The following is a 21,757-nucleotide window of genomic DNA, read 5'->3' on the forward strand; positions in this document are numbered from 1 at the left end:
CTATTACATTCTTAAAATTGTTGAAACGAAGAAATGGAAGTAATAGTAGTCATGGTTTAGAAAAGGTGCGGAATCGGCTGGGCGCGGTGGCTCACGCTTGTAATCCCAGCACTTTGGGAGGCCGAGGCGGGCGGATCATGAGGTCAGGAGATCGAGACCACGGTGAAACCCTGTCTCTACTAAAAATACAAAAAAATTAGCCGGGCGTAATGGCGGGCGCCTGTAGTCCCAGCTACTCGGAGAGGCTGAGGCAGGAGAATGGCGTGAACCCGGGAGGCGGAGCTTCCAGTGAGCCGAGATTGCGCCACTGCACTCCAGCCTGGGCGATAGAGCGAGACTCCGTCTCAAAAAAAAAAAAAAGAAAAGGTACAGAATCGGCCGGGCACGGTGGCTCACGCTTGTAATCCCAGCACTTGAGGCCGAGGCGGGCGGATCACGAGGTCAGGAGATTGAGACCATGGTGAAACCCCGTCTCTACTAAAAATATACAAAAAAATTGGCCGGGCGTGGTGGCGGGTGCCTATAGTTCCAGCTACTCAGAGAGGCTGAGGCAGGAGAATGGCGTGAACCCGGGAGGCGGAGCTTGCAGTGAGCTGAGATTGCGCCACTGCACTCCAGCCTGGGCGACAGAGCGAGACTCCATCTCAAAAAAAAAAAAAAAAAAAAAAGAAAAGGTACAGAATCAACTCCAACAGAGCTTAAAGGAAAAAGATTTTTTTAAATAAAAAGGTACAGAAGTATATACATTGAAAAGTAAAAATTATTCCCTCTTTCCCTCTTCTTTCTTTTTTGTGAGACGGGGTTTCACTCTTGTTGGCCAGACTGGAGTACAATGGCATGATCTTGGCTCACTGCAACCTCAGCCTCCTGGGTTCAAGCAATTCTCCTGCCTCAGCCTCCTGAGTAGCTAGGACTATAGGTGTGCACCACTACACCTGGCTAGTTTATTTTATGTTTAGTTTAGTTTAGTTTAGTCTCACTCTGTTGCCCAGGCTGGAGTGCAGTGGTGCCATCTTGGCTCACTGCAAGCTCCGCCTCCCGGTTTCACGCCATTCTCCTGCCTCAGCCTCCCGAGTAGCTGGGACTACAGGCGGCTGCCACCACTCCTGGCTCATTTTTTTGTATTTTTAATAGAGATGGGGTTTCACCATGTTAGCCAGGATGGTCTCGATCTCCTGACCTTGTGATCTGCCTGCCTTGGCCTCCCAAAGTGCTGGGATTACAGGCGTGAGCCACCACTCCAGGCCCCCCTTTTGTTTTTTTTGAGATGGAGTCTTGCTGTGTTGTGCAGGCTGGAGTGCAGTGGCCTAATCTCAGCTCACTGCAACCTCCGCCTCACGGGTTCAAGCGATTCTCCTGCATCAGCCTCCCGAGTACCTGGGACTACAGGCGCACACCACCACGCCCAGCCAATTTTTGTATTTTTAGTAGAGATAGGGTTTCACCATGTTGGCCAGGCTGGTCTCGAACTCCTGACCTCAGTTTATCTGCCTGCCTTGGCTTCTCAAAGTGCTGGGATTTTAGGCATGAGCCACTGCACCCGGCCTAATTTTGTATTTTTAGTAGAGGCAGTGTTTCACCATGTCGGCCAGGCTAGTCTCAAACTCCTGACCTCGGGTGATCTCCCTGCCTTGGCCTCCCAAAGTGATGGGATTACAGGTGTGAGCCACCGCACCCAGCCTATTCCCTCTTCTTCAGGTGACTCACTCCTCACAGATAACCACTGTTGACAATTTTTGGTGTACTTGCAGAAATTTTTTTTGTATGTTCAAGTGCATGTTTAGCTTTTATTTTTTTAAACAAGACAAAAATGGGATTGCCTAGTAATATGTCTTGTAGCACTTTCTGTGTTATTACATAAAGATTTCCCTCAGTCTGTTACAATCTCTTGTATGGCTGCACCAACATTTAGTGAACTCCCTATTGATGGACACTTGAGTGGTTTCTTTTATGTACTTCTTGTTTTAAGGCTCAAGTTTGAGAAAAGGAATTGCTTTATAGGTCAGTTTTTGAAAAAATAAGCAAGTAGTATATGTTAAGCATACTTTTCTAGTTTATTTTTTTGAGATGGGGTCTCACTCTGTCACCCAGGCTGGAGTGCAGTGGCGTGATTATAGTTCATTGCAGCCCTGGACTTCAGGTCTCAAGTGATCCTCCCACCTCACGCTCCCAAAGTGTTGGGATTACAGATGTGAGCCACCATGGCTGGCTGATAATATTCTTTTTTTTTTTTTTGAAGTTTTAAAAAAAAGTTTTAATTTAGTAGTTATAGAAATTTGCCAATGGTCTATTTCGTCTTGTGTCAATTCAAATTTATTAACATAGATATGCTTATGATACCATTTTATTTTATTTTATTTTATTTTATTTTATTTTATTAAGACTTATCTAATACTGGCTGAAGGAATTACAAGGCAACTAAAGGATACTTTTCAGATTGGTCTTAATGGTTTGCTAATTTCAAGAATATTAATGACGAGTTAATATTCTTGAAATTAGCAAACCATTTTTTTTAAGATTTTAGGTTATCTGTTTAATTTAGTAGTTATAGGACTTTGCCAATGGTCTATTTCGTCTTGTGTCAATTCAAATTTATTAACATAGACATGCTTATAATATCATTTTATTTTATTATTTTATTTTACTAAGACTCATCTAATACTGGCTGAAGGAATTACAAGGCAACTAAAGGATACTTTTCAGATTGGTCTTAACTCGTCATTAATATTCTTGAAATTAGCAAACCATTAAGACCAATCTGAAAAGTATCCTTTAGTTGCCTTGTAATTCCTTCAGCCAGTATTAGATGAGTCTTTTTTAAAAAAGATGTCTTTATAATTTTCTGCATTAGATGAGTCTTTTTTAAAAAGATGTCTTTATAATTTTCTGCTAGGCATTCTATGAAAGTCTTTCACCTTCCGTACTCTTTAAGCTGTTATTGAAAGATTCTTGGTAATTGTTTGGGGTACAGATTATAAAAATACTTTTTAATTTTTAGGAATAAGAAATTAGAAGATAATTACTGTGAAATTACTGGTGAGTATGACTAGAATACTTTTCTTATAGTAAGATAGTCTATTCATCTAGGTTCCTTGATCACTAATATGTACAAGAAACCATGAACCATGAAAAAAAAGGCAGACAGGCCAGGCATGGTGGCTCACGCCTGTAATCCCACCATTTTGGGAGGCTCAGGCAGGCGGATCACGAGGTCAGGAGATCGAGACCATCCTGGCCAACGTGGTGAAACCCAGTCTCTACTAAAATACAAAAAAGTAGCTGGGCGTGGTGGTGCGCTCCTGTAGTCCCAGCTACTCGGGGCTGAGGCAGGGAAATCGCTTGAACCCAGGAGGCGGAGATTGCAGTGAGCTGAGATCGCGCCACTGCACTCTAGCAGTGGCTCCAAACAGAGCTTTGTTCTTTTTTTTTTTTTTCTTTTTGAGACGGAGTTTTGCTCTTATTGCCCAGGCTAGAGTGCAGTGGCACAATCTCAGCTCACTGCAACCTCCGCCTTCTAGTTTGAAGCAATTCTCCTGCCTCAGCCTCCCAAGTTGCTGGGATTACAGGTGCCCGCCACCATGCCCAGCTAATTTTTTTGTATTTTTAGTAGAGACAGGGTTTCACCATGTTGGTCAGGTTGGTCTCGAACTGCTGACCCTTGTGATCTACCCGCCTTGGCCTCCCAAAGTGCTGGGATTATAGGCGTGAGCCACCGCGCCCGGCCCAGGGCTTTGTTCTTTACGCGGTGTCTTCAATTTAAAATTTCACAGACTCACTATTACTTTTTTTTTTTTTTTTTTGAGATAAAGTTTCATTCTTGTTGTCCAGGCTGGGGTGCAGTGGTGCAATCTGGACTCACTGCAGCCTCTACCTCCCGGATTCAAGCAATTCTCCTGCCTCAGCCTCCTGAGTAGCTGGGATTACAGGTGCCCCACTACACCCAGCTAATTTTTTGTGTGTTTTTAGTAGAGGCAGGGTTTCTCCATGTTGGCCAAGCTGCTCTCAAACTCCTGATCTCAGGTGATCCACCCACCTTGGCCTCCCAAAGTGCTGGGATTATAGGTGTGAGCCACTGTACCCAGCCAACTCACTATTACTTCTTTCAAACCTCCTGTTTCTCCTGTTTTCTCGTCTTGGACTCCCGCTCGTTCAGTTATTCACTGAAGTCAGGAATCAAGAAGTCATTTTCAATTCTTCCTTTATGTCTAATGTGCATTTGGCCTACTTTCTATTTTGTCTCCTAAATGTCTTGAAAATCTGTTACCTATTCTGCATTCCTTCTGTCACCGCTTTAATTCAAGTCGTTATTATTTTTTCTTGGGCTACTGCATTTCTTATCCTTCCAATCCATTCTCCGTATTTCTAAATTTGATTATGTTACCTCCCAGCTTAAAATGGTTCAATGACACTGTTTTGCTTACAGAATAAAGCCCATACTCCTTAGCAGTGAGTTAGAATGTCCTTTATCACTTGGCCTGTCTTCTTCTCCAAACTTATCTCCTGCCTGTTATATAGGTATCCCATGCTCTAGCCCATGATGAATTATTTGCAGTTCACTATACAAACTCATTTTCTGCCTATATGCATTTATTTTTCATTTTATTTCATTTTATTTTTTTGAGACGGAATCTCACTCTGTCACCCAGGCTGGAGTGAGGTGGTGTTATCTTGGCTCACTGCAACCTCTGCCTCCCGGGTTCAAGCGATTCTCCTGCCTCAGCCTCCCAAGTAGCTGGGATTACAGGCGCGTGCCACCAGGCCCAGCTAATTTTTGTATTTTTAGTAGAGATGGGGTTTCACCATGTTGGCCAGGCTGGTCTCAAACTCCTGACCTCAGATGATCCACCTGCCTTGGCCTCCAGAGTGCTTGGATTACAGGCGTGAGCCTCCGCGCTCAGCCCCTATATGCATTTATAAATGCTATTTTCTCTGTCTAAAGTGATCTTTCTACTCCAGTTTGCCTGTCAGGCTTCTCATTTTTTACTTCATTTAGCTTAACTTCAGTGCTATTGAAAGTGTCCAGTCCACAAACTAACTGCTCAGTCCATGACAGAAAAGGAATTGGCACCATAATGTGCATTAACTGTGGCATTAAGCCACTGTTTTAGTTTAGCTTACACTTTTTTCCTAGCAATTATTATTATATGATTTATGTTTGCCGCCAGCTCCTTATCTCGTTATGAATAGGTAACAAGCAGTTCACAGTCTGGTACCATACTTCAAGTAGCACTGGCTTAAATGGAACCCTCTCTGGCAAAACTAAGGAGTTAGTCACATGTTCTGTGCTCCCATAACATCTCTTTTATTTCTCAGTATATTTTAGAATTTATCACATTATATTTTAAGTATTTTTCTCTGGCTGTCTTATTAAAGAGGCCAAAACTTTTTTTGCGGGGGTGGGTGATACTCCTCCTTGAGGAGCAGGGCTACCCCATAGGAATTGTTCTCAGAATAGTGTGAACTACCATCTCTGGGAGTCCAGAAATCCAGAAATTTTGTCTTGTTCTTCTTTATATCTTAGTAGACAGTTGAGGTGTGTTTGTTTGTTTGTTTGTTTTTCATGTAATAGGTTCTGAATCAACATTTGTTGAAAAAATGAATGGAAGCCTGACATATAAATAAGGCTTTTAGTAAAAAAAAAAAACAAAAAAAAAAAAACATAATTATTTCATTATATGTACTCAAGCTTGTCATAAATTCTTTAATATGTTCTAAAGATTTGCCTTTAAACTTTAAATGTAAGTATTTTTAAATGTATTTCCTGTTTTAATATAGCCTTTTGAATCCCTTCCTTATTTACAAAGTCTGATTTGTAGTTCTAAAATAAGTCTTGAGTCTAATCCTTTATTTCCATTTCCATTTCTTTGTTGCCCTAACATGACCTCTTGCGTTAATCTGAACTATTGTAGTAACTTCCTTATTGGTTTATCTTCTCTTGAATCTACTTCTCCTTATTACTTTTCACTATTTTTCTAAAATGCATTATATTTTATAATGGGATTTTTTTAATAAAGCACATATGTCTTATCATGGGAATGTCTAGATTCCTTAACATAGAATAAAAGACCCTTCAGAATCCTACCCTAACCTTTCAGTCTCATCACTTGATGCTCTTCTCCATGGGACTTCTACTATCCAGGAAATAAAAATAGAGAAGTGAATAATAATAAGTAGTAGTCCAAACTTTCCATCTTTAAAGTCACCACCACATTATAAAAATATTTCACACAGTGAAACCCTGTCTCTACTAAAAAAAAATACAAAAAATTAGCCGGGCGTGGTGGCGGGCGCCTGTAGTCCCAGCTACTCGGAGAGGCTGAGGCAGGAGAATGAACCCGGGAGGCGGAGCTTGCAGTGAGCCGAGATTGCGCCACTGCACTCCAGCCTGGGCGACAGAGCGAGACTCCGTCTCAAAAAAAAAAAAAAAAAAAAAAAAATATTTCAGCCACACAGAGGACACAATTATTATTGGTCTCTCTGTCACTAACATAGGATAATTAAAAGTCTTACGAAATTTTATATGTTCCCAACACAAAAGATAAATGTTTGAGGTGGTGGATGTTCCAATTACCCTGATTTGATCATTACACAATGTATACAGGTATCAAAATATCACATGTGACACAAAAATATGTACAACTATTATGTATCAATTTAAAAAAAATTTTTTTTTAATTAATTTTTTTGCATACAAAAACAATAAACATTTTCTAAAAATACATACAAACAAAAAGATGCGTATCAAACATATTAGGAAGGTTGCACATGGGAAGTCGGGGAATAAAAAAATTTTAAAAATTTAATACGTAAGTTCTTAAGGGCTTAGTTACTGGTAAATTCTAGTAAATACTTGTAACTGATGAAGAACCTAAGAAAAGGAAAATCAGGCTCAGTGATATATTTTCTGACTATAGTTTTTTCTTTTTTCTAAATAGGGATGAACACATTGCTTTCTGCTCCCATTCATACCCAGATGCAACAGAAGGAGGTATGAGTTCATGCAAATACCTTCATATTTTAATGTCTTTTGATTGTTAAAACAGAAAACACAATTCAATGATAATGGCATAATTTAGGGATGACTTAACAAAATGAATCAGCATAAACTGGAAAGGCTTCCTACCTTTCCAATTAACTTGAGGATAGTTAAGTCACTGCCAGTTTAAATAATGGGAGATACAGTATACCAGTACCTCTCAAAGTTTAAAGAGCACATGAGTCTTTATTTCTAACTATTTCCTTAGTGATACTAGTACACAAGTCCATAGGCCATACTTTCAGTAGCAAGGAGTTAATCTGTGTCCTCACCAAAAAAACTGTTGTAGCACAGAGTGTAATACATATATATATGTCTATTTTAAGCTGTCTCCTACAAGAAGGATTTTTGTTGTTGTTGTTAGACACAGTCTTACACTGTTGCCCAGGCTAGAGTACAGTGGCACAATCTTGGCTCATTGCAGCCTCAACCTTCTGGGCTCAAGCAATCCTCCCACCTCACCCTCCTGAGTGGCTGGGACTACAGGTGCATGCCACCATGCCTAGCTAATTTTGTTCATTTTTTTGTAGACACAAGGTCTCACTCTGTTGCCCAGGCTGGTCTTGAACTCCTGGGCTCAAGGGATCCTTCTGCCTCGGCTTCCCAAAGTGCTGGGATTACAAGTGTGAGCCACCAAGCCCAGTCTAGAATGTAATATAGATTAGCCATCATGGGCTTATGCCTTTCCTAGACTTTTAAAATTTAGGGTAAGAATGACCTTCTATTCAATATAGTAATTAGAATTTTTGTCATGTTTACATTTGGTGCTGTCAGTGTTTTTATTTTTTATTTTATTTTATTTTTTTTTTTTTGAGACGGAGTCTCGCTCTGTCCCCCAGGCTGGAGTGCAGTGGCGTGATCTTGGCTCACTGCAAGCTCCGCCTCCCGGGTTCACGCCATTCTCCTGCCTCAGCCTCCAGAGTAGCTGGGACTACAGGTGCCCGCCACCGCGCCCGGCTGATTTTTTTTTTTGTATTTTTAGTAGAGACGGGGTTTCACGATGGTCTCGATCTCCTGACCTCGTGATCCGCCTGCCTCGGCCTCCCAAAGTGCTGGGATTACAGGCGTGAGCCACCGCACCCGGCCTGCTGTCAGTGTTTTTAATTTTTTTTTTTTTTTTTTTTTTTTTTGAGATGGAGTCTTGCTCTGTCGCCCAGGCTGGAGTGTGCAGTGGCGCAATCTCGGCTCACTGCAAGCTCCGCCCCCTGGGTTCACGCCATTCTCCTGCCTCAGCCTCTCCAAGTAGCTGGGACTACAGGCGCCCGCCACCACGCCCGGCTAACTTTTTTGTATTTTTAGTAGAGACAGGGTTTCACCGTGGTCTCGATCTCCTGACCTCGTGATCCGCCCGCCTCGGCCTCCCAAAGTGCTGGGATTACAAGTGTGAGCCACCACGCCCGGCCAAGTGTTTTTAATTTTTTAGTCATTCTAGTGGGTTTATAATTAACCTTGAATTTTTAATTTGTCCCAAAACACTAGAAAGTAAATTACTCACAGACTTTAGAATTTTTTTTCTTTTCCTAATAGATTGGGTCTTACTCTGTTGCCGAAGTTGGCGTGCAGTGGTGTGATCCTAGCCTATGACAACTCAAACTCCTGGACTCGAGCAGTCCTCCCACCTCAGCCTTCCTAGTAGCTAGGACAACAGGCATGCACCACTGTGCCTAATTTTTAAAAATTTTTGTAGAGACAGGATCTTACTTTGTTACTCCTGGCTTCAGGCAATCCCCCTGCCTCAGCCTTCCAAAGTGCTTGGATTACAGGCCTGAGCCACTGTGCCCAGCCTAGAATAATTTTTTTGTTTTTTTGAGACAGAGTCTTGCTCTGTCGCCCAGACTGGAATGCAGTGGTGCGATCTCAGCTCACTGCAAACTCCGCCTCCCAGGTTCACGCCATTCTCCTGCCTCAGCCTCCCGAGTAGCTGGGACTGCAGGCACCCGCCACCATTCCTGGCTAATTTTGTTTTTTGTATTTTTTAGTAGAGATGGGGTTTCACTGTGTTAGCCAGGATGGTCTCGATCTCCTGACATTGTGATCCACCCGCCTTGGCTTCCCAAGAATAATTTTTAATGACAAATTATATGCAACATACTACACCATTGATTCAAGCAAACCAATGTGTTATGAAACCATTACTGAGGATTTTTTATATAGTACGTGTTGTAAAATGCCTTTTTAAAAGTTTGCTTTTGTTCTGATCTCTTACATTTTGCTTTCATTATAGTTTTCAATTATAGAACATAACCATGAAAGGAAACACGCAAATGATCAGACAGTCATTTTTTCAGATGAAAACCAGATGGACCTGACATCAAGTCACACTGTAATGATTACCAAAGAAGGCCTTTTAGATAATCCCAAAAGTGAAAAGTCCACCAAGATAGATACCACATCATTTCTAGCTAATTTAAAGCTTCACACTGAGGACTCAAGAATGAAAAAAGAAGTAAATTTTTCCATGGATCAAAACACTTCTTCAGAAAATAAAATAAATTTCAATGACTTCATAAAAAGATTGAAAACAGGAAAATGTAATGCTTTTCCTGATGGGCCTGATAAAGAAAATTTTGAGATACCTATTTATTCCAATGAACCAAATAGTGCCTCTTCTACACATCAAATGCATGTATCTCTTAATGAAGATGAGAATAACAGTAATATTACTAGGATCTTTAGAGAAAAAGATGATGGGATGAATTTCACCCAGTGTCATACAGCCAGTATTCAGACATTGATTCCCACATCCAGTGAGACCAACTCACGGGAATCTAAAGGTAATGATATTACAATTTATGGCAATGACTTTATGGACTTGACATTTAACCACAGTATGCGGATTTTACCTGCAACAGGTAATTTTTCTGAAATAGAAAATCAAACTCAGAATGCCATGGATGTAACAACAGGTTATGGAACTAAAGCTTCAGGAAATAAAACAATTTTTAAGAGTAAACAAAATGCTGCTTTTCAAGACTCTTCCATAAACTCTGCAGACAAAATACATATTACCGGAAGTCATATTATGGGAGCAGAAACTCACATAGTCTCACAGACTTGTAATCAAGATGCCAGAATATTAGCCATGACCCCAGAATCTATATGTTCTAATCCAGCTATTCAAGGTTATAAGACTGTTTTCTATTCTAGTTGTAATGATGCCATGGAAATGACCAAATGTCTCTCAGGTATGAGAGAGGAGAAAAATTTGCTAAAGCATGACAGTAATTATTCTAAAATGTATTGCAATCCAGATGCTATGTCTTGTCTCACAGAGAAAACTATTTATTCCGGAGAGGAGAACATGGACATTACCAAGAGTCATACAGTTGCAATAGATAATCAGATTTTTAAACAAGATCAATCAAATGTGCAAATAGCAGCTGCACCAACACCTGAAAAAGAAATGATGCTCCAAAATCGTATGACCACATCAGAAGATGGGAAAATGAATGTAAATTGTAACTCAGTTCCTCATGTATCTAAGGAAAGAATACAGCAAAGCCTATCAAATCCTTTGTCTATTTCACTGACTGATAGAAAGACTGAACTCTTATCAGGTGAAAATATGGATTTGACTGAAAGTCACACAAGTAACTTAGGAAGTCAGGTTCTTCTTGCAACTTATAATCTAGCACCGGAGAATACCAGTGAATCTCACTCTCAGAGCAAAAGCTCTTCAGATGAATGTGAAGAAATTACCAAAAGTCATAATGAACCATTTCAACGATCAGACATAATAGCCAAAAACAGCTTAACCGACACCTGGAACAAAGACAAAGATCGGGTTTTGAAGATTTTGCCCTACCTTGATAAAGATTCTCCTCAGTCAGCTGATTGTAATCAGGAGATAGCAACAAGCCATAATATAGTCTACTGTGGTGGAGTTCTTGATAAACAAATAGCTAATAGAAATACAGTTTCATGGGAACAATCTTTGTTTTCTACCACAAAGCCATTATTTTCATCAGGACAGTTCTCTATGAAAAATCATGATAATGCTCTAAGTAGTCATACAGTGAAATCTGTACTAGGCCAGAATTCTAAACTGGCTGAGCCACTGAGGAAAAGTTTAAGCAATCCCACACCTGACTATTGCCATGACAAGATGATTATATGTTCAGAGGAAGAGCAAAATATGGATCTAACAAAGAGCCACACTGTTGTCATTGGATTTGATCCTTCAGAACTACAAGAACTTGGTAAAACTAATTTAGAACACACTACTGGCCAGCTAACAACAATGAGCAGACAGATAGCTGTAAAGGTTGAAAAATGTGGTAAAAGTCCCATAGAAAAAAGTGGAGTACTTAAATCTAACTGTATTATGGATGTGTTAGAGGACAAAAGTATACAGAAACCTAAATTTCCAAAGGAAAAGCAAAACGTCAAAATTTGGGGAAGGAAAAGTGTTGGTGGACCAAAAATTGATAAGACTATTGTATTTTCAGGAGATGATATGAATGATATGGATATCACTCAGAGTTATACAATAGAAATAAACCATAGACCTTTATTAGAGAAACATGATTGTCATTTGGTGCCATTGGCAGGAACTTCTGAAACTATTTTATATACATGTGGGCAGGATGACATGGAGATCACTAGAAGTCACACAACTGCCTTAAAATGTAAAACTGTCTCACCAGATGAAATAACTACTAGGCCTATGGACAAAACTGTAGTGTTTGTAGATAATCATGTTGAACTAGAAATGACAAAGTCCCATACTGTTTTCATTGACTACCAAGAAAAGGAAAGAACTGACAGACCTAACTTTGAACTATCCCAAAGGAAAAGCCTAGGAACACCAACAGTGATATGTACTCCTACTGAGGAGAGTGTTTGCTTTCCAGAAAATGGTGAAAGTGACCGTCTAGTAGCAAATGACAGCCAGCTAACTCCTCTGGAGGAATGGTCTAATAATAGGGGCCCTGTAGCGGTAGCTGATAACATGGAATTGTCTAAATCAGCCACTTGCAAAAACATCAAAGATGTACAAAATCCTGGATTTCTGAATGAACCTCTATCAGACAAAAGTCAGAGAAGAAAAAGCCTTAAGCTAAAAAATGACAAGACCATTGTATTTTCAGAGAATGATAAAAATGATATGGATATTACCCAGAGTTGTATGGTGGAAATAGATAACGAAAGTGTCCTGGAGGATAAAGAGGACTTCCATTTGGCAGGGGCTTCTAAAACTATTTTGTATTCATGTGGGCAGGATGACATGGAGATCACTAGGAGTCACACAACTGCCTTAGAATGTAAAACTTTCCTGCCGAATGAAATAGCTATTAGGCCCATGGACAAAACCGTATTGTTCACAGATAATTACAGTGATCTGGAAGTCACCAATTCCCATACTGTTTTCATTGACTGTCAAGCTACAGAGAAAATACTTGAAGAGAACCCTAAATTTGGAATAGGAAAAGGAAAAAACTTGGGTGTTTCCTTTCCTAAGGATAATAACTGTGTTCAAGAAATCGCTGAAAAACAAGCACTGGCTGTAGGAAACAAAATTGTTCTTCACACTGAGCAAAAGCAACAACTCTTTGCTTCTACTAGTAGAACTACTAATGAAATCATCAAACTTCATAGTGCTGCTATGGATGAAAAGGTCATAGGGAAAGTTGTAGACCAGGCCTGTACATTGGAAAAAGCCCAAGTTGAAAGCTGTCAGTTAAATAATAGAGATAGAAAAAATGTGGACTTTACAAGCAGTCATGCAACTGCTGTTTGTGGATCCAGTGATAATTATTCCTGTTTACCAAATGTTATTTCCTGTACTGATAATTTGGAGGGTAGTGGCTTGCCCTTATGTGATAAAGATGAGGAAAAAGCCAATTATTGCCCAGTGCAAAATGATCTTGCTTATGTAAATGATTTTGCCAGTGAATATTACTTGGAATCTGAGGGACAGCCTCTCTCTGCTCCTTGTCCTTTGTTAGAGAAGGAAGAAGTTATTCAAACCAGTACCAAAGGACAGTTAGACTGTGTCATAACACTGCACAAAGATCAAGATCTGATTAAGGATCCACGAAATCTATTGGCTAATCAAACTTTAGTATATAGTCAAGATCTGGGGGAGATGACTAAACTTAATTCAAAGCGAGTATCTTTTAAGCTTCCAAAGGATCAAATGAAAGTCTGTGTTGATGATATTTGTGTTATTTCTCAGCCTCATTTCTCAACTGACCAACCTCCATTACCTAAGAAAGGACAGAGTAGTATCAATAAAGATGTAGTAATACTGTCTAAAGCTGGAAATAAGAGTTTAAGTATTATAGAAAATTCCTCTGCACCCATATGTGAAAACAAGCCCAAAATACTCAATGATGAGGAGTGGTTTGCTGCAGCCTGTAAAAAAGAACTGAAGGAAAATATTCAAACAACTAACTATAATACAGCTCTAGATTTCCACAGTAACTCAGACTTAACTAAGCAAGTCATTCAAACTCATGTCAATGCTGGAGAAGCACCAGATCCTGTAATTACATCTAATGTTCCGTGTTTTCATAGTATCAAACCAAATCTGAATAATTTGAATGGAAATATTGAAGAGTTCTTAGCTTTTCAAACTGTTCATATGCCACCCCTTCCAGAGCAATTACTTGAATTAGGAAATAAGGCACACAATGATATGAGTATAGTGCAAGCTACAGAAATACATAATATTAACATAATCTCCAGCAATGCTAAAGATAGTAGAGATGAAGAAAATAAAAAGTCTCATAATGGATCTGAAACCACCTCTTTACCGTCAAAGACAGTTTTTAAAGATAAAGTAAGGAGATGTTCTTTGGGAATCTTTTTGCCTAGATTGCCAAACAAGAGAAATTGTAGTGTCACTGGTATTGATGACCTGGAACAGATTCCAGCAGACACAACTGATATAAATCACTTAGAAACTCAGCCAGTCTCTAGCAAAGATTCAGGCATCGGATCTGTTGCAGCTAAACTGAACCTAAGTCCTTCTCAATATATAAACGAGGAAAATCTTCCTGTATATCCTGATGAGATCAATTCTTCAGACTCTATTAACATAGAAACTGAGGAAAAGGCTTTGATTGAGACATACCAAAAAGAGGTTTCACCATATGAAAATAAAATGGAAAAAACTTGCAATAGCCAAAAAAGAACGTGGGTACAAGAAGAAGAAGATATTCATAAGGAGAAAAAAATCAGAAAAAATGAGATTAAATTTAGTGATTCAACACAAGATCGGGAGGTGAGCTCTGTCTTGAACCAAGGAATGTTCTTGAATTTTGGGTTTTGTTTTGTTTTTTTAAATTGTGGGTATTCTCAAATTTTAATCTTAGTCTCGGGTAGGCAGAAAATGATTATTTCCACTTATAGGGCTGGAGAAATATTCTTATGTAGAACCTTCAGGAATTAATTGACTAACAGCTAGACTTCAAAGCAATTTAAAGTGACAAATAGTCACAAAAAAATTAAATGGAAAATTGTACAAAAAGTAGCCAAAGTTAAAATTGTATAATTTCAAAAATTTCAAAAGGTAAATACTGTCACCTTTAGTGATTTGTCAATTTGGCTTTATATAAGAATCTCTAGGGAGGTTATATATAGCTTGAAAGGTCATCTTCAGTGTTGTTATATTTGGGGAGTAAAAAGCTTTTTATTTTGCCAACTGCATGAAGTAAAGCTTGACTGAATTTCCTTGGCTGACAAGGATATGTAGTAGAAGTTGAGAGTCCATTTTCTTTATTATTTAATTTTGTTTCTATTTTTTTTTATTTTTGAGACAGAATCTTGCTCTGTTGCCCAGGCTGGAGTGCAATGGTGTGATCTCAGCTCACTGCAACCTCTGCCTTCTGGGTTCAAGTGATTCTCCTGCCTCAGCCTTCTGAGTAGCTGGGATTGCAGGTGCCTAGCACCACACCCAGCTAATTTCTTTTTTTTTTTTTTTTTTTTGTATTTTTAGTAGAGATGGGGTTTCCTCACATTGGCCAGGCTGGTCTCGAACTCCTGGTCTCAGCTGATCCACTCACCTTGGCCTGCCAAAGTCCTGATATTACAGGAGTGAGCCAGCACGTCCAGCCTGCATTCTATTTTCGATAAATATATAGATTATCTGCTATGTCTTAGGCACTGTTTTATGTGGTGGGAATGCAGGCAAAAATCTGCTCTCATGGAGCTTACATAATAGCATTTATTCATTTATATATTTTTGAGACAGACCCTTGCTCTGTCGCCCAGGCTGGAGTGCAGTGGCGCGATCTCGGCTCACTGCAACGTTCATTTCCCTGGTTCAAGTGATTCTCATGTCTCAGCCTCCCGAGTAGATGGGAGTACGGGTACACACCACAATGCCCTGCTAATTTTTGTATTTTTAGTAGAGACGAGGTTTCACCACGTTGGCCAGGCTGGTCTCAAACTCCTGGCCTCAAGTGACCCACCCACCTCGACCTCCCAGAGTGCTGAGATTACAGGCATAAGCCACCATGGCCCATAATGGCGTTTGTTTGTTTGTTTGTTTGTTTATTTATGTTTTGTTTTGAGATTAAGTCTTGCTCTGTTGCCCAGGCTGGAGCACAGTGGCGTGATCTCGGCTCACTGCAACCTCTGCCTCCCAGGTTCAAGCGATTCTCCTGCCTTGGCCTCCTGAGTAGCTGGGATTACAGGCATGTGCCACCACACCCAGCTAATTTTTGTATTTTCAGTAGAGTCAGGGTTTCACAATGTTGGCCAGGCTGGTCTTAAACTCCTGATCTCAAGTGATCCACCTTCCTTAGCCTCCCAAAATGTTGGGGTTACAGGCGTGAGCCACTGCACCCAGCCCCCTTAATAGCATTTACATAAAAGAATATACTGTTTTCAGCCAGGCGTGGTAGCTCACGCCTATAATCCCAGCACTTTGGGAGGCCAAGGCAGGTTGATCACGAGATCAGGAGATCGAGACCATCCTGGCTAACACGGTGAAACCCCGTCTCTACTAAAAATACAAAAAATTAGCCAGGCATGATGTCGGGCACCTGTAGTTCCAGCTACTCGGGAGGCTGAGGCAGGAGAATGGCGTGAATCCGGGAAGTGGAGCTTGTAGTGAGCCAAGATCGCGCCAGTGCACTCCAGCCTGGGCGACAGAGTGAGACTCTGCCTCAAAAAAAAAAAAATCTTATCAAAAAGCATGTAAGAAGATAGATGAAGATGGCATTTAAAGCTGTGAAGTCAAATGGTTAAAATAGTAAAAGCAGGACCACATAACTTATTCAGCTAAAGAAGTCTTGGTCAGCTGGGGAGGAAAGTAGAAAAGCCTGGAAATAAGTTTATTGTCTGGACTCTAGCCAGGGCCACCACATACAGCCAATATTCTAGTCTGATTTTCTGCAGTGTGGTTGCCTTGCGGTTGGTGGCTAGTAGTCGAATAATTGGATAGGTGAACATTTGGTAGCTTACAGGATCTGATTATAACTTAGATACATAATGAGAAATAATTTGCATACACAGTATAATTCATAGTTATTTTCAATAAAATTACTTTTAACTCTAATTAAAGGCTTAAGATGTTTGTTACTTATTCTAATTCTTTCCTAAGATATTTCATATGAATTATAGATAAATTGTATGTTAGAAGTAGTATTTCTGTTAGTGTTTGTCATAAGTATACAGTGTATATTTTATTCTGATGATATTCCTTAATTGACAATTTCAGATTTTTGATCACCATACTGAAGAGGATGTAGATAAAAGTACTAACAGTGTATTGATAAAAAACCTGAGCAGGACCCCATCTAGTTGCAGCAGCTCTCTGGATTCAATCAAGGCTGATGGGACCTCTCTGGACTTCAGCAGTAAGAGCTTCATGAAGGCTAAATAATAGCAGCCATCTGCTTACTTAACTAATAATAAGTAGTTTTCAGTTCAGGAAATATTTGAATGTTGTATATGCCTTTTTGGGGTTATAAAAAGTTGATCAGTAAAATATTTAGTTTACTTTTAATTCTTAGTTATTGTAATGCACTGAGAAGTGACATACTACGGAGAAATAGAGTGATTTCCTTCATGGGCTTATAATTAGTGGAGAAACACTGGAGCCTTAAAACTATAATATACTTGGCCCTGCTACATGACTGTCTTCCCAGAAAGATCCCAGTGGGTGGCTTCAGGATCAGAAACAATCTGAATGATAACCACAATTAAGTTCACAGTTTAGTTTTGACATGTTCATCACCAGAATTTGCTTTACTTCTAGCTTACCGCAGTAGTCAAATGGAATCACAGTTTCTCAGAGATACTATTTGTGAAGAGAGCTTGAGGGAGGTATGTTAAAATTCTTTTCCTTTTTTTTATTTATAAAGAAAAGAGGTTTAAACGTCTCATTTCTAATACATGTAATATTCTTGGTTTAAAAAAATTTTTTTAAAACTCTATTTGTTATTCAATAACCTTAAGAAATGATCTTAGATAAAATCTGCTCATTTATAGCCTGCAGATGTCTGGATAATATTTCCATAAATGTATACAAGATACCTTAAGCTTTTAGAAACAAATGAGGTGGTTATATCAAAGTGAGATCACGTTGAATGGTCATGCAAACTTTTTTTCTTTTCTCAGAAACTCCAAGATGGGAGAATAACAATAAGGGAGTTCTTTATACTTCTCCAGGTCCACATCTTGATACAGAAACCCCGACAGAGCAATCTCCCAGGCAATGTAAGTGCAGTTTCTTGGCAAACTGGTTATTTCAGTTAAAATATATTGCACTTTTTACTAAACTGCATCAAAGCAAACATTTATTTAAAAGCACAAAAAGAATGGAAGAGAGCAAATTTTCCTATAGAGAGTTTTCTTTTCTTTCTTTTTTTTTTTTTTTTTTTTTTGAGACAGTCTCCCTCTGTTGCCCAGGCTGGAGTGCAGTGGCGCGATCTCGGCTCACTGCAACCTCTGCCTCCTGGGTTCAAGTGATTCTCTTGCCTCAGCCTCCTGAGTAGCTGGGACTACAGGCGCGTGCCACCAGACCCAGCTAATTTTTGTATTTTTGTAGAGACAGGGTTTCACCATATTGGCCAGACTGGTCTTGAACTCCTGACCTCGTGACCTACCCGCCTCAGCCTCCCAAAGTGCTGGGTTTACAAGCGTGAGCCACCACGCCCAGCCTTGAGTTTTCTTATAGTAGAGAGATTTGTGGTTAGCATAAACAAAAAACAAAAATTTTCACATGGATTTTTTTAATCATGGATTTTGATAAGATAAAATTTGAATTTTCCTTTCATTCCTTGCCATCTATTTTTTTGATACATTTTCCTGGTTACAAAGCTAACGTGCTTTTTCCTCCATTATAAAAATCTAAGGGTAGCAGAGGTTTTTAATGAACAGTTTTTAAAATCAAAAATATATAAACTGGATACAGTGGCAGGTGCCTGTAATCACAGCTACTCGAGGCTGAGGTGGAAGAATCACTTCAACCCAAGAGTTTGAGGCCAGCCTGGGCAACATATCAGTATCCTGTCTCAAAAAATTTAAGATCATAAAATATTTGAATAATATAATCAATGAACCCAATTGAAAAGATTAATAGAAAAACTTATATTCCTTACATAGGAATATTTTTTCTCTTAAGTCTATCAAACATTTCCAAAAGTTAGTTACACTCTTGGCCACAAAGAAAACATTAATACATTTTTAAAAAGGGAGGTTTTATAGAGACTACATCATCTAATGTTGATCCAATACAGTTAGAACTAATAAAAGAACCAAAACATTCTGAGATTCTTAGAAATTAAGAAACACAGTATCTTGTAGATGAAGCATCCCCAACCCCTGGGGTTAGGAACTGGGCCACACAGCAGGAGGTGAATGGTGGTGGAGTGAGCAAAGCTTCATCTGTATTTACAGCTGCTTCCCATTGCTTGCATTACCAACTGAGCTCTGCCTCCTTTCAGATCAGCAGTGGCATTACATTCTCACAGAAGCACGAACCCTATTGTGAAATGCACACACGAAGGATCTAGGTTATGCACCCCTTATGAGAATCTAATGCATGATGATCTGTCAGTGCCTCCCATCACCCCCAGATGGGACCGTCTAGTTGCAAGAAAATAATCTTAGGGCTCCCACAGATTCTATATTATGATGAGTTGTATAATTATTTCATTATATATTACAATGTAGTAATAATAGAAATAAAGTTCAGACTGGGTGTGGTGGCTCACACCTGTAATCCCAGCACTTTGGGAGGCCCAGGCAGACAGATCACCTGAGCTTAGGAGTTCAAGGCCAGTCTGGCCAACATGGCGAAACCCGTCTCTAAAACAATACAAAAATTAGCTGGGCATGGTGGCACACACCTGTAGTCCCAGCTACTCAGGAGGCTGAGGTGGGAGGATGGCTTGAGCCCAGGAAGTGAAGGTTGCATTAAGCCAAGATTGTACCACTGCACTCCAGCCTAGGCAACAGAGCCGGACCCTGTCTCAAAAAAAAAAAAAAACAAGGAAGTTCACAATAAATGTAGTGTGCTTGAATGAATCATCCTGAGACTGTCCCCTCTTCCTGGTCCTTGGAGGAATTGTCTTCCATGAAACTGGTCCCTGGTGCCAAAAAGGTTGGAGACTGCTGTTGTAGACAACATAGTTGGGTAAAAAAAAAAACAGGAAACGCTTCTAGATAACTCCTATATAAAAAAAGTCGAAACTATTTCTTAATAAAGGAGAATATTTAATGGCTAATCTGTGGGACATACAGCAAAAGCTATACTTAGCAGGAATTAAAAGCCTTAGATATCTTTGTTGTCGTGGAGTCTAAAACTAAAGAAATTTTTATTTATTTATGTTTTATTTTTAGAGACGAGATCTTGCTATGTTGCCCAGGCTGGTCTTGAGCTCCTGGGCTTAAGCAGTCCACCCACCTTGGCCTCCTAAAATGCTAGGATTACGGGCATGAGCCACCATGCCCAGCCAAGATATTAATACTCATAATATCCACAAAAAAGATAGGAAGATAGAATTAATATAGGTAAAAAGTGGAGCTAATGAGATAGAAAACAAAAATTGGTGGAAAGGATAAATCCAGGCCAGGCATGGTGGCTCATACCTGTAATTTCAGCACTTTGAGAGACCAAGGCGAGAGGAATGCTTGAGCTCAGGAGTTTGAGACCAGCCTCAGGAAAATAGGGAGACCCTGTTTCTACAGAAAATTTTGAAATTAGCCAAGTGTAGTGGCCTGTGCCTGTGGTCCCAACTACTCAGGAGGCTGTCATGGGAGGATCTCTTGAGCCCGGGGGTTCAAGGCTTCAGTGAGCCATGATTGTACCACTGCCCTCCAGCCTGGTCAACAGAACAAGACCCCATCTCAAAAAAAAAAAAAAAAAAAAAAAAGAATAAATCCAAAAGCTATACTTTGAAAAGACGATAAAATAAGAAAACTCCTGAAGAGTCTAATTAAGAAGAAAAAGCAGCTGCGCACAGTGGCTGGTGTCTGTAATCCTAGCTACATGGGAGGCTGAGGAGGGAAGATCACTTGAAACCAAGAGTTCAAGACCAGCCTGGGCAACATAGCGAGACCCCCCTCACCACATCTTTTAATTAAATAAGTGAATGAAGAAAGAGAAAGCTAAAATATAGGAGATTAAGAAAGAAAACATACTCATAGATTAAAAGAGACTAAAATAATTTTTTGCTGGGTGCCATGGCTCACATCTGTAATCCCAACACTTTGGGAAGCAGAGGTGGGAGGATTGCTTGACCCTGGGAATTTGAGACCAGACCGGGCAACAGGTAAAATCCTGTACAAAATAAAATAATTAGCCAGGCCTGGTGGCATGTGCCTGTAGTCCCAGCTACTCGGGAGGCTGAAGTGGGAGGATGACTTGAGCCCAGCAGGCAGAACTTGCAAGGAGCCAAGATTGTACCACTGCACTCCAGCCTTGGAGATAGAGCCGGACCCTGTCTCAGAAAAAAAAAAAAACCAAAGAAGAAAATGAAAAGGCAACCCACAGAATGTGAGAAAACAGTTGAAATCATACATCTGATAAGCTTTATCCAAAATATATAAAGAACTCCTACAACTCAATGATAAAAATAGAATCCAATTTAGGCCTGGCTTGGTAGCTCATGCCTGTAATCTTAGCACTTTGAGGGGCCTAGACTAGAGGTTTGCTTGAGCTCAGGAGTTTCAGACCAGCCTGGGCAACATAGTGAGACCCCATCTCTATTTAAATAAATAAAACATAGTGAGACTCTGTCTCTATTTAAATAAATAAATAAAATACAACCCAATTTAAAAATGATCAAAGGATCTAAAAAGATATTTTTCCAAAGAACAGTCATGTGCTGCATAAGGACGTTTTGGTTAACAATGGACCACATATACACAGGGGGTCCCATAAGATTTTTATGGAGGCCAGGCATGGTGGCTCACACCTATAATTCCAGCGCTTTGGGAGGCCAAGGCGAGTGGGTCATTTGAGGCCAGGAGTTTGAGACCAGCCAGGCCAACATGGCGAAACCGCATCTCTACAAAAACTACAAAAATTAGCCAGGCATGATGGTGCGTGCCCGGAGTCCCAGCTACTGAATCGCTTGAACCCAGGAGGTGGAGGCTGCAGTGAGCCAAGTTCGCACCACTGCACTCCAGCCTGGGCGACAGAGCAAAACTCTGTCTCAAAAAAAAAAAAAGAAAATTATAATGGAGCTGGAAAATTCCTATTGCCTAGTGACATTGTAATGTTGTAGCACAACACATGACTCATGTTTGTGATGATGCTAA

General features: G+C 39.9%; 1 protein-coding gene across 5 annotated transcripts in view; it reads left to right on the plus strand.

Moving 5' to 3' along the window:
* The window catches only part of KNL1 (kinetochore scaffold 1), a 70,565-nt gene that overhangs the window by 20,064 nt on the left and 28,744 nt on the right, over positions 1-21,757 (plus strand). For 3 of the 5 annotated variants that reach the window (XR_010120750.1, XM_055278738.2, XM_055278739.2), the window contains 6 exons: positions 2,999-3,036; positions 6,936-6,988; positions 9,261-14,264; positions 16,707-16,845; positions 17,247-17,314; positions 17,609-17,707. Coding sequence is in view for 4 of the 5 variants with exons in the window: in XM_055278738.2 (XP_055134713.1) it covers positions 2,999-3,036; positions 6,936-6,988; positions 9,261-14,264; positions 16,707-16,845; positions 17,247-17,314; positions 17,609-17,707 (5,401 nt within the window). In the remaining variant the exon portion in view is untranslated. The remainder of the gene's footprint in view (positions 1-2,998; positions 3,037-6,935; positions 6,989-9,260; positions 14,265-16,706; positions 16,846-17,246; positions 17,315-17,608; positions 17,708-21,757) is intronic. The other 2 variants (XM_055278740.2, XM_063639094.1) reach the window with 2 other exon arrangements.

Source organism: Symphalangus syndactylus, chromosome 5 (assembly GCF_028878055.3).
Source record: "Symphalangus syndactylus isolate Jambi chromosome 5, NHGRI_mSymSyn1-v2.1_pri, whole genome shotgun sequence".
In the NCBI taxonomy this organism is placed as follows: domain Eukaryota; kingdom Metazoa; phylum Chordata; class Mammalia; order Primates; family Hylobatidae; genus Symphalangus; species Symphalangus syndactylus.